Genomic DNA, 13735 nt, shown 5'->3' with positions numbered 1-13735 from the left:
TAGAATCAGTAAGATTACTCAGCTATAGTAACTTTACTAGGGGATACAATGTGAAGCAGCATAAAACTTCACATACTGATTAAAAGCAACATTAAGGTTACATTCAGACGATGTATGCCCGCCGTATCGTAGTACTGTGGGCATACATCGGCGCTGCGGAGAGGAACAGGGGATGAGCACAGCTCATCCCCTCTCCATAGGCATATACAGCGCCGTATCACGTAGAAAGATAGGACATGTCCTATCTTTCTACGGGCTACGGAGCGGTACGGTGCAGCTCCCGTACAGGGTTGTCAGCCCATACTTGTGTGTATGCAGCCTGAATCTGTATTCACACGACCGTTGGGGGGACGTATGTATGGCCACAAGCTTGCGGACATACATACGTTCTCCATAGACGGCAATGAGCGCACGGAGCAATATGGAGCATCACATGTGCGGCACTGTACCGCTCCGTACATGGGGAAAACATAGGAAATGTCTCATCTTTCCCCGTGTTATGGCGCTGTGCACCATGCATCGCAATGGAGAGGGTAGGGGTGACGACTCCTCTTCTCCATTGCGGCTGGAAGTATGCCTGCAGCATACAGTCGTGTGAATGTAGCCTAAAAGACTGAAAACAGCCATTCGTAGGGAGAGACCTCTGAAGCATTGTAAGCTGGGTGACAGCCAGCCAGTGGACAATACTTGTGCATGAGGTCAGCACATAACACAAGACACAAACCGCTTTTATTTACGCAAACATTACAGAGCTTTACAGTAAAGCTTATTCAATTGGACCAAGAGACCTGTAACTAAATCGGACTGCTGATGATCAAAGCTGCTTGATTTTGCCGACAGGCTTATTTTTATGGTATGTAACACTGGCTTTCTGCATTAGCGGCCACACAGGTATTATTAAATAATATTATTAATTTAATAATAATAATGTACTATTATATAAATCGCTGCGATGCAAAAGCATTAGAAATAGGATTAATGGACATACATTCTATGGTCAGAGTTTACCAGCAGCAGATACAGTACAATCAGGGAAGCTTTCTGCATTACAACACAGCAGCTTATCTTAATAACGTACATTATTTGACCAACTTGTGAGAAGAACGTATCTTGAAAATGCAGTTAGATAACATTGTTTGGTTATACTACTTTATACTTCATTCCAGTCACATAAGAAAGAAATCGCAATAGACAGACCTAAACTAAAGGGAAATACAGATAGGAAAGAAGAGAAGCTGGAGAGTGACTAACATCTTCTATAATCAGTGATATTCTACTTTCACATTGTATACTCATTGCCTTTCCTCTACATTCCTAGATGTTTACATCAGCCCTGGCCAGGTGCAGGGTGTTACTTCCCAACTGGAAGAAAGGTTTCTCTTTATTCCTAGTGCTAGGTGGTGCCAGCCTGGTACAGGTACCCAGACTACCTAGATATCAGAGGAACAAAATGTGAATCCCACCACAAGGACTATTAAATATTGAGATCAGAGATGATTAGTGAGACTGTGAACATCTGCGCTACAACAAATATTTATAACAGTAAAATCTACATAAATACACATGATCATTCTCCCACAAACAAGAGATCTAACAAATGCCAACCCATAAAATAAGGAACTAACGCTCACAGATCTCTAACTAAACTAAAAGAAGGAAGTTTATACACAATATATGATTCCTATAGTGAACTTTCCACCTCTCCTCCTCCTTACCAACTGCTGCCATTACCATTAGTCATAGTTATAAGTCACTTAGATATATAGAAAGAATTGAAGATTCTTAAAGGAGTTTTCTGCACACTGTAACTGCTTAAGAGCTTTCCATAGGATAGTTCATCAGAGGTTGATGAAAACCCCAGAATCCCCACCACTCACCTGCAAGCAGCAGAGCCAGCACACCGCTATACCAGGGATGCGGCAGGAGATCACACATGGCTCCGTCCATGGTCTATCTACCAGATAGTGGTGCAGAAAACATCTTTAAATGAAGGGAATCCTTCTAAAATCTAATTATTACATTTCCGCTGGAGAGATGACAACTGGGAGGGTTTCTTAGATTTCATGTGAATGGAGTGTTCGTTTGGCCAAATACAGCAAAGCACTGTACTTATGTCGCTAGTGATTATTATTAGTGGGGGTCCCGAGATAACACTTATTCCTTTCACTCAAATCCTACTGTTATTTAGAACTTAAATTGGCATCTTTCTTCCAAAAATAGCACAACACCTGACCATGGTTTGTAATAAACACTTCAGCATATCCTGCAAAAAACTAATATATTACCAAGCTCTGTATCGAATTATAAAAAAATATTTTCAAAAAGAGGAAAAAGAAAACAGAAATGCAAAAGTGGTATTAAAAGTCAAACAGATGTACCTGAGGACATGTCTCTGTGTGCCTGGCTGACAGGTCCCAGTAATATGTACAGTTCTCGTGTGCCTGGCTGACATGTCCCAGTAATATGTACAGTCCTCGTGTGCCTGGCTGACATGTCCCAGTAATATGTACAGTCCCCGTGTGCCTGGCTGACATGCCCCAGTAATATGTACAGTCCTCGTGTGCCTGGCTGACATGCCCCAGTAATATGTACAGTCCTCGTGTACCAGGCTGACATGTCCCAGTAATATGTACAGTCCTCGTGTGCCTGGCTGACATGTCCCAGTAATATGTACAGTCCTCGTGTGCCTGGCTGACATGTCCCAGTAATATGTACAGTCCTCGTGTGCCTGGCTGACATGTCCCAGTAATATGTACAGTCCTCGTGTGCCTGGCTGACATGTCCCAGTAATATGTACAGTCCTCGTGTGCCTGGCTGACATGTCCCAGTAATATGTACAGTCCTCGTGTGCCAGGCTGACATGTCCCAGTAATATGTACAGTCCTCGTGTGCCTGGCTGACATGTCCCAGTAATATGTACAGTCCTCGTGTGCCTGGCTGACATGTCCCAGTAATATGTACAGTCCTTGTGTGCCAGGCTGACATGCCCCAGTAATATGTACAGTCCTCGTGTGCCTGGCTGACATGTCCCAGTAATATGTACAGTCCTCGTGTGCCTGGCTGACATGTCCCAGTAATATGTACAGTCCTCGTGTGCCTGGCTGACATGTCCCAGTAATATGTACAGTCCTCGTGTGCCTGGCTGACATGTCCCAGTAATATGTACAGCCCTTGTGTGCCTGGCTGACATGTCCCAGTAATATGTACAGTCCTTGTGTGCCTGGCTGACATGTCCCAGTAATATGTACAGTCCTTGTGTGCCTGGCTGACATGTCCCAGTAATATGTACAGTCCTTGTGTGCCTGGCTGACATGTCCCAGTAATATGTATAGTGCACATTACACAAGCCACACTCACACATCAGACTATGGTGACATAGAAATGCCATCCTGCACAATGCAGAAGAGTAGCAGAGTGGAGCCAGTGACAAGCTATTCTCACCTGCTCCAGGGGCATGTGCAGGAAATCGCTGATCGGCTGCAGGACTGTGGATCCTGTCGTCCGAGAAAACCTGTTGCCTGGAGCCTCCATCACTTCGTCAGCACCGCAGTGCCTCACCCTGGCAGGAGAGCGGGCTCCCGGGACATGAGCACGCACCACACACCCAGGAAACCAAACACTCCGTATCTGTGGCAGCCACAAGGAGCCGCCCATAAACTGGGACCCAATCGCAAGTATCTCGCCTGCCCCGGGTGGGGCCCTCACGCCCGGCACCCTCCGACCACCACCGGGCTTGACTAACCGGGTGAGTGAGTAACTGCAAGTGACTGGACTGACCGGTCTGCGGAGTGCTGAGGAGGGGTGTACGCATCCAGCGCCCGCTGCTGTGCATCCCCGGCCGGTCACATCAGTCCTGGTGCTCTCCAGCAGCCATATGCTCACACTGAGGGCTGCTCACCCAGCTCTCCCGCATTCCTGAGCAGCAGGGCTGTGTACCAACTTACTGAGGTGATAGGGACTGACCTGCTGCATTATTCACTACCAGTCCTGAGGGGCAGTCTCCACCACTCTCCATGCACAGTTTCTGTAAGCAGCCATCAAAGGGGTTTTCCCACGAAACATACTGATCGGTGGGGGTCTCAGTGATTTATCGGACCCCCGTTTAGTATCTCTGGGGTCCCATTAATAAAACCCCACCAAAGAGCAAGTTAGGCCCTATCCTGTGGACAGGACCTACGTGTTTTGTGGGAAAACCCCTTTAAAATCGGTCCTGACCAGGGCGTAACTTGAAGCTGAAGGGTCAGAGTGCAATGTGTCTGCCAGGCCCTGACTATAATCTCTGATTTATAGTACAAGTCTTCTCATATGGGAAGGTGACATCTGATGGGCAGGGCCAATTTTAAGTGGGGTCCTAGGAAAAAAACTATGAGCCCCCATAATAAAACTTTTTAAAGAGCCGTCAGATTTAGTAAGCGTGCTCCTTTTAGGCCTGCACAATAATAGCACTGTGCAGTTCCCACGCAGTACGATCAGTGTCATACGCTGTTGTTTGGATTGAACTCCTTACATGATATTAATCTATGGTGTAAGGAGGTCCTGCTTTTTTATTAAACAGCAGGGGCCAAGGAACGGCAGCGCTAAAAACCCGGCTTACACACAAATATATACGGTATATAAAAATTACAAAACAGGAAGCAGCACATGCGAAAATTGGTACAAGGCCCGGGACCTGGACTTAGTCCATCAAATGAATAACTGTAAGGATTCAGGGGTAGTGGACACACTGTACCACCGTAAGCGATGACAGGTGCGATTTTGCTTGCGGTGGCAGCCAAGGCAAAGTACATCATCGTAAAAACAGAATTTTAGGCCACATTAACACAAACGTATGTGGCGGGCATACAGTTGGCGCGATGGAGAGGAAGAAGGGGTGACCCCTCCCCTCTCCATATGGAGTATGGAGTGGCTCCGTGCGGCCATTGCCGGCCTATGAGGAACGTCCAGCTGTAAATATGTCCCCCAACAGTCATTTAGGTGTAGCCTTATATATATGTGTGTGTGTGTATGCGTTACTGGGGGGGGGCTGTGTATATATTCATGTGTTACTGGGGGGGAGGCTGTTATCTGTGTTGTTGGGGGATCTGTGTATATATCTGGGAAGATAGATATCTATGTGTTACGGGGGGTTTTTTGTATCTATGTTTATTTCTATATTATTTTTCTTAATATTATTTTATTTCTATATTTATATCTAAATATAAAGTGGGATCGGCAATGTGTATATAAATGTGATACCAGGGATGACGCAGTGTATATAAAGTATATATTGTGTATATATTACTAGGAACATTTACTTTAGTGAGAGAAATTGTGGGGAGGGCCCACCAGTTTGCGTCCAGGATATCCCACCACCCTTAACCCCTTCACACTCCGTGGCGGATATATCCGCCATCGAGCACAGTGAGTTAGCGCTCGATGGCGGATATATCCGCCAGCGGCGCGACATGTCAAAATTCGGTCATGACCGACCACCGAGACCGGGCGGGATCGCGAGGGGACATCCCCCCTCTGACATCACAGGACCTGTCATGTCGGTCCTGTGATGTCGATCGCTGCGATTGGCCCGTCTTTACAAACAGCCAATTGCAGCGATCGGAGGCTGTAGGCTGGCGGCTCCGGGGTTAATGACGTCATCCCGTCGCGAGACGGGATGACATACTCCCAGAGCATGCTGGGATCGAGAGGGGACGTCCCCCTCTGACATCACAGGACCGATCTGATTGGTCCTGTGATGTAGATCGCTGTGATTGGCCCGTCTGTACAGACTGGCCAATCACAGCGATCAGTGACTGTGGAGGGCAGACCCTCCATGCTCTCCAACGCCGCCATTCTGCGTTTGGTAGTGTTGGAGAGCAGAGGGTTTTAGGATCTGTCCTGTGAAAGTTAAAAAATACCTACTACACCCATCCTCCATCCCCTCCCAGTGTAATCCCACTTCCCTGTACTATCCCCCCCATCATCTGTATTCCCTTTCCCCCCAAACCGCACTTTTAAGTGCGAAGCGTGTGGAGTAGGAGTTTAGTGGAGGAGAAGGCATGTGGTGGAGAAGGCGTTTAGTGGAGGAGAAGGCGTGTGTGGTGGAGAAGGCGTGTGTGGTGGAGAAGGCGCTTAGTGGAGGAGAAGGCGTTTAGTGGAGGAGAAGGCGTGTGTGGTGGAGAAGGCGTTTAGTGGAGGAGAATGCGTTTAGTGGAGGAGAATGCGTTTAGTGGAGGAGAAGGCGTTTAGTGGTGGAGAAGGCGTTTAGTGGAGGAGAAGGCGTGTGTGGTGGAGAAGGCGTGTTTAGTGGAGGAGAAGGCGTGTGTGGTGGAGAAGGCGTTTAGTGGAGGAGAAGGCGTTTACTGGTGGAGAAGGCGTTTAGTGGAGGAGAAGGCGTGTGTGGTGGAGAAGGCGTGTTTGGTGGAGAAGGCGTTTAGTGGAGGAGAAGGCGTGTGTGGAGGAGAAGGCGTGTGTGGTGGAGAAAGCGTTTAGTGGAGGAGAAGGCGTTTAGTGGAGGAGAAGGCGTTGTGAGGAGGAGAAGGCGTTTAGTGGTGGAGAAGGCATGTTTAGTGGAGGAGAAGGCGTGTGTTGTGGAGAAGGCGTGTGTTGTGGAGAAGGCGTTTAGTGGAGGAGAAGGCGTTTAGTGGTGGAGAAGGAGTTTAGTGGAGGATAAGGCGTTTAGTGGTGGAGAAGACGTTTAGTGGAGGAGAAGGCGTGTGTGGTGGAGAAGGCGTTTAGTGGAGGAGAAGGCGTGTGTGGTGGAGAAGGCGTTTAGTGGAGGAGAAGGCGTGTGGTGGAGAAGGCGTGTGTGGTGGAGAAGGCGTTTAGTGGAGGAGAAGGCGTTGTGAGTAGGAGAAGGCGTTGTGAGGAGGAGAAGGCGTTTAGTGGTGGAGAAGGCGTTTAGTGGAGGAGAAAGCGTTTAGTGGTGGAGAAGGCGTGTGTGGAGGAGAAGGCATTGTGTGGAGGAGAAGGCGTTGTGAGGAGGAGAAGGCGTTGTGAGGAGGAGAAGGCGTTGTGAGGAGGAGAAGGCGTTTGTGGTGGAGAAGGCGTTGTGAGGAGGAGAAGGCGTTGTGAGGAGGAGAAGGCGTGTGTGGTGGAGAAGGTGTTAGTGGAGGAGAAGGCGTTGTGAGGAGGAGAAGGCGTTAGTGGAGGAGAAGGCGGTGTAGTAGTGGAGTGGAGTAGTTGTAGTGTAGGTTGCATACTATCCCCCCCATCATGTCCCAGAAGACGTATACTGATTTGGAGGTCTATAGTTTTATGGCCTCCGATACGGAGTCAGCTAGTGGGGACGAGTTTTATTTGTCTTCCTCGTCCTCACAAAGCGACTCAGAGGAACCCCCGAGAAGGCGCTTACGCAGTAGTGCTGGAGTGCTCAGGACTTCTGCTGGAGTGCCCGGGACTTCTGCTGGAGTGCCCGGGACTTCTGCTGGAGTGTCCGGGACTGCTCCTGGAGTGCCCGGGACTTCTCCTGGAGTGCCCGGGACTTCTCCTGGAGTGCCCGAGACTTCTGACCCCACATGGGTGACCCCCAGTAGTTATGCCCCTCAGGTCCCTGATTTTACGGCCAGCCCTGGGATACACAGAGACACGGCAGGGCTCGGACCAGTGGACTACTTTAAGTTTTTTTTTACTGAGGAGCTTATTAGTTTGATGGTGTCCCAGACTAATCTCTACGCTGCACAATACATTGCCCACAAACCCACTTCGTTTTATGCGCAACCCCATAGGTGGACCCCTGTTAGTGCAGCAGAGATGGAGAAGTATTGTGGCATAGTACTTCTTATGGGACTCGTCAAAAAGCCCTCTATTAGGGATTATTGGAGCACAAACATTTTGTACCACACCCCGATGTTCCGCATGGCAATGAATAGGATGCGCTTTGAAGCCATCCATAGGTTTCTGCATTTTGCTGACAATTCTCAGTGCCCACCCAGAGATGACCCCAGTTATGATAGGCTATATAAGGTCCGACCCATATTAGACTACCTGAGTGCCCAATTTATGGATGTGTATACTCCAAAGAGGCACATATCAGTGGACGAGTCCCTGGTACATTTCAAAGAGAGACTTCAGTTCCGCCAGTACCTGCCCAATAAGAGGGCACGGTATGGCGTGAAGATGTATAAGCTGTGTGAGAGTGCATCAGGGTACACTTTTAGGTTCAGGGTATATGAAGGGAAGGACTCTAGGATAGTGCCCCCTGAATGCCCCTGCTTCCTGGGAATAGCTGGAAAGATAGTGTGGGATTTGGTGCACCCACTATTGGACCAGGGCTACCACCTCTACCTGGATAATTTTTATACGAGTATTACCCTGTTCAAGTGCCTCGCTTCCAGACAAACTGCGGCATGTGGCACTGTTAGGAAAAATCAGAGAGGTCTCCCTAAGTCGCTGCTAGGGGAAAAGCTCAGAAGGCATGAGAGCCGAGCACTAAGCAGCGACTCAGTATTGTGTGTTAGGTACAAGGACAAGAGGGATGTCCTTGTACTAACAACAATACATGGGCACAGCATCACCCCTGCCCCTGTACGAAGTACCAGTGGAGAAGCCCCCAGGCCGGACTGTATTTTGGAATATAATAAGTACATAGGAGGGGTAGATTTGTCGGACCAGGTGCTTCAGCCGTACAATGCCATGCGGAAGTCGAGGGTGTGGTACAAGAAGCTGGCCGTGCACATCATGCAGATGGCATTGTATAATGCTTTTGTGCTGCATCGATATGCCGGCCAGAGGGGAACTTTCCTGGAATTTCAAGAGGTGGTAGTCAAGAAGCTGATTTTTAGAGACCAGGAAGGGGAGAGTGCTAGCACGTCTGGAAGCGAGGCCACATCACGGATTGTACCAGGGCAGCACTTTCCAGGAGAAGTTCCCCAAACAGCCAGCAAGGGAAGGAACCAAAAAAGGTGCAGGGTGTGCTCCAAAAGGGGCATAAGGAGGGAAACCATATATCAGTGTGACACATGCCCCGACAAACCATGGTTATGCATGAAGGAGTGTTTTAGGATATATCACACACCCCTGGATGTATAATTGTACCCTGATGCACACAGCTCACACAGCTTATACATCATGCCGCATGCCGCACCTTCCCTGCTGAGCTCTTCCGTGTGCCCAGCCTGTAGATTATTGCCACATATGGGGTATTGCCGTACCCGGGAGAACCCACATCATGATTTTTGGGGTGTTTGTTTCCCGTGGCAGGAGCTGGGCACAAGATGACTTAATGGATAATTTGTACTATGCACTATCCATTATGCATCGTCCTTGGGGTCCAAAATAGGGTCAGCTTCTAGGGGTTTCTACTGTACTGATCCCTAAGGGCATCTACAAATGTTTTTTGATGTAAAAAAAAAATTAAATGTCTGTGCTCCAAATACCATTCTATTCCGAGCCCTGCCGTGTCTCCACCTTGTAGCCTATTGCCATACATGGGGTATTGCCATACCCGTAATCACCCGCAGAAAGATTTTTGGGGTGTTTATCCACAGTGGCATGAGTTGGGCTGTTTTCATTTGTCACTACAATGGCACATTTGAGAAAACAATGCTATTTCTACACTGAACCATTCACTTTGTATTACATTTGGGCCAGCATCTCAGGGGTTAAAATGCTCATACAACCCTAGATCAATTCTTTGAGGTGTGCCCTTTCCATAAACGGGGTCAATACTCGGGGGATTCTATTGCACTGGTACCTCAGGGGCACCCCAATAACATTCTAGTGAAAAGGGTGCTCCAAAAGCTAAATATTGCTTGTCTCTTCTCAGCCCGGCCGTGTCCCCAGCCTGTAGACTATTGCCACACATGGGGTATTGCCATACCCGTAAACACCCGCAGAAAGATTTTTGTGGTGTTTATCCACAGTGGCATGAGTTGGGCTGTTTTCATTTGTCACTACAATGGCACATTTGAAAAAACAATGCTATTTCTACATTGACCCATTCACTTTGTATGACATTTGGGCCAGCATTTCAGGGGTTAAAATGCTCATACAACCCCAGATAAATTCTTTGAGGTGTGCCCTTTCCATAAACGGGGTCAATACTCGGGGGATTCTATTGCACTGGTACCTCAGGGGCACCCCAATAACATTCTAGTGAAAAGGGTGCTCCAAAAGCAAAATCTTATTCCATTCCTTCTCAGGCCTTCCGTGTGCCCAGCCTGTCAATTATTGGCACATGTGTGATATTGCCGTACTCGGGACAACCCACAGAATTATTTTTGGGGTGTTTGTCTAAATTGCTATGGGTTGGGCACAATATATTAGGCACTAAAATGACATATTTGAGATAAAAACACAATTTTTACTATGCACCATTTACTTTGCATTCAATTTTGACCTGCATGTTGGGGGTTAAAATTCTCACCACAACCACCGATAAATTCTTTGAGGGGTCTTGTTTCCAAAATGGTATAAATTATCGGGGGTTTCTATTGCACTGGTACCTCATGGGCCCTGCCAACATGACATGGCACTCCGAATCCAAACGTGTGAAAAAGGAGCTGGAAAAGCTAAATTTCACTCCTTTCCTTCTCAGGCCTACTGTATGCCCAGCCTGTCAATTATTGGCACATGTGTGATATTGCCGTACTCGGGACAACCCGCAGAATCATTTTTGGGGTGTTTGTCTAAATTGCCATGGGTTGGGCACAATATATTAGGCACTAAACTGACATTTTTGCAATAAAAACGCAATTTTTACTATGCACCATTTACTGTGCATTCAATTTTGACCTGCTTGTTGGGGGTTAAAATTCTCACCACAACCCCAGATGAATACTTTGAGGGGTCTTGTTTCCAAAATGGTATAATTTCTCGGGGGTTTCTATTGCACTGGTACCTTACGGACCCTGCAAACATGACATGGCACTCCGAATCCAAATGTGTGAAAAAGGAGGCGAAAAATCAAAATTTCACTCCTTTCCTTCTCAGGCCTACTGTATGCCCAGCCTGTCAATTATTGGCACATGTGTGATATTGCCGTACTCGGGACAACCCGCAGAATGATTTTTGGGGTGTTTGTCTAAATTGCTATGGGTTGGGCACAATATATTAGGCACTAAAATGACATTTTTGAGATAAAAACACAATTTTTACTATGCACCATTTACTTTGCATTCAATTTTGACCTGCATGTTGGGGGTTAAAATTCTCACCACAACCCCAGATGAATTCTTTGAGGGGTCTAGTTTCCAAAATGGTATAAATTATTGGGGGTTTCTATTGTACTGGTACCTCACGGGCCCTGCCAACATGACATGGCACTCTGAATCCAAACGTGTGAAACAGGAGCTGGAAAAGCTAAATTTCACTCCTTCCCTTCTCAGGCCTGCCGTTTGCCCAGCCTGTCAATTATTGGCACATGTGTGGTATTGCCGTACTCGGGACAACCCGCAGAATGATTTTTGGGGTGATTGTCTAAAGTGGCATGGGTTGGGCACAGTATATGAGGCACTAAAATTACATTTTTGAGATAAAAAAGCATTTTTTTACTCTGCACCATTTACTTTGCATTAGATTTTGACCAGCGTGTTGGGAGTTAAAATGCTCACCACAACCTCAGAAGTGGTGACATCTTTGGGGGTTTTCTATTGTACTGTTACTTCAGGGGCTCTTAAAGTACACTGTGGCACCACAAAACATTTGCAGCCAAATTGGCCTTCCAAAAACGCAATAGTACGAACTCTGTTCTGGACATCGCTGTGCGACAAAGGAGCACTTGACATCCACATGTCTGGTATTGTCGTACTCGGAGGAAGCAGGGCAATAATTTTGGGATGTATATTTACCTCAAATTTCTAATGAATGTGTCCATTTTAGGGCTAAATGAGAAAAATCGTAATCAAAAATTGAAATTTCAGAATTTCAAATCCATTTTTGTTTGCTTCTGGAAAAATAATAAAAGGGTTAACAGACTTCCTAAATGCTGATTTGAATAGGTTGAGATGTTAGGTTCATAAAATGGTGTTATATGGTATATATATTGTGGGGGTATATAGTACAAAAGCCTTTATAGAGCACTTCCAAACTGCATTGATCACCACAAATTTTACATTTTTCAAATTTTAAAAAAATTGGAGAATTTGCTACTAACACTTGAAACCTTCTCACATCCATAAAAAAAATGGAAACGTAAAACAAATAATGGAAATAAAAAGAAGACTAATGGCAAAAGGTTTCTACCCAAAAAAAATTGTGGTGTGACTTTTTGTCTAAAAAGTATAACATTTGAAACTTTGAAAATTGTAATTTTTTTCAAATTTTTCCTAAATTTGTGAATTTTTACCCCCCCAAAAAGGAACGGATCACCGAAATGATACTACTAACATAAACTACATTGTCTCACGAGAAAACAATCTCAAAATCACAAGGCTATCTTAAAGCGTTGAAAAGTTACTACCACAGGAAGAGACACTGGTCAAATTTCTGAAAAAAGGGCCGAGCCTTAACCTACAAACAGGCTACGTCCTTAAGGGGTTAATCCGGTCCTGGATATAAATAAACAGTAAAAATCACAAACATACTAGGTATTGCCGCATCCCAAAATGTCCATGCTATCAAAATATAATAGTGGTTATTTCCGGAGTTTAACCCTGTAACGGAAAATAGCGCCCAAAGTAAAAAATGACAATTATTTGCCATTTTGCAACATATAAAAATGTAATAAAAATTTATTTTTAAAAATAATTAAAATAAACAATTTTCTAAAAACTAAGCGATCGTGGGAGAAGAGCCTTGGTGAGAAAGTTAAAGAAGAACACAAGATGCAGCAGGGAGATGGAAGTAAGTTCCACAAAGTCAACTGCAACTATCACTGCAGCCCTCCATTAGTCTCCTCAGTGCAAGACATATGAAAGCCTGTATACAATTTGCAAAAACACATGAAGGACTCACAGACTATGAGAAATTAGATTCTCTGGTTTGATGAGACAAAGACTGAACTTTTTGTGGTATGTGTGGAGAAAACCAGGCATTGCTCATCATTTGCTAAATACATTCCCAACAGTGGTAGTAGCATAATGATATGGGGGTGTTTTTCAGCTGCAGGGACTAGAATACTGGTAACAGTTGAAGAAAAGATGCAGGCGGCCAAGTACAGAGAGATCCTGAATGAAAACCTCTTTTAGAGTGCTCGTGACCTAAGACTGGGCCGGAGGTTCACCTTCCAACAAAACAATGACCCTAAGCACACAGCTATAATAGCAAAGTAGTTGCTTTAGAACAACCCTGTGACCATCCTTGACTTGACCAGCCAGAGCCCTTACCTTAACCCAATTGAGCATCTCCGGAGAGACTTGAAAATGGCCGCCCATCAACTGGAGAGGATCTTCAGAGAAGAATGGCAGAGGACCCCCAAATCCCAGTGTGAAAGACTTGTTTCAACATTCCCAAGAAGACTCACGGTTGTACTAGGTCAAAGGATGCTTCTACTCAATACTGAGCAAAGGGTCTGAATACTTATGACCATGTGATATTTCAGTTTTTCTTGTTTAATAAATTAGCCAAAACATCTACATCTCAGTTTTTTTCTGTCAAGATTCTGTGCTGAGTGTACATTAATGTGCAAAAAAAAAAATAATTAGCTGTAATTAAGCAACAAGTTAAAAATTTAAAGGGGTCTGAATATTTCCGTACCCACTGTATTGTATGTATTGTAAAAGTTGTCCTGTTAATGTAATATGTATAATTTAGGGCTCATTCAGATTGGCAATTTTCATGTCCGTATGCTATCAGTTTTTTTGAATACGGCCCCTTGATT

The 13735-nt window shown here is 45.8% G+C and overlaps 1 protein-coding gene and 1 long non-coding RNA gene across 3 annotated transcripts in view; one reads left to right on the top strand and one right to left on the bottom strand.

Moving 5' to 3' along the window:
• Window positions 1-4187, bottom strand: part of MBOAT1 (membrane bound glycerophospholipid O-acyltransferase 1) — a 58850-nt gene extending 54663 nt beyond the window's left edge. The window contains exon 1 of one of the 2 annotated variants that reach the window (XM_072152460.1): window positions 3964-4187. In XM_072152460.1, coding sequence (XP_072008561.1) covers window positions 3964-3972 — 9 coding nt within the window. In that variant the 5' untranslated portion in view covers window positions 3973-4187. Of the gene's footprint in view, window positions 1-3441; window positions 3759-3963 lie in introns of those variants that run through there. The other variant, XM_072152459.1, reaches the window with a different exon arrangement.
• LOC140132969 (uncharacterized) overlaps window positions 3394-13735 on the top strand; it is a 29437-nt gene continuing 19095 nt past the window's right edge. The window contains exon 1 of the long non-coding RNA XR_011855758.1: window positions 3394-3745. This is a non-coding gene — a long non-coding RNA (uncharacterized lncRNA). The remainder of the gene's footprint in view (window positions 3746-13735) is intronic.

This window comes from Engystomops pustulosus, chromosome 5 (assembly GCF_040894005.1).
Source record: "Engystomops pustulosus chromosome 5, aEngPut4.maternal, whole genome shotgun sequence".
In the NCBI taxonomy this organism is placed as follows: Eukaryota; Metazoa; Chordata; class Amphibia; order Anura; family Leptodactylidae; genus Engystomops; species Engystomops pustulosus.
The sequence above is the reverse complement of the archived record's forward strand: the minus strand, read 5'-3'. Positions and strand labels throughout refer to the sequence as shown.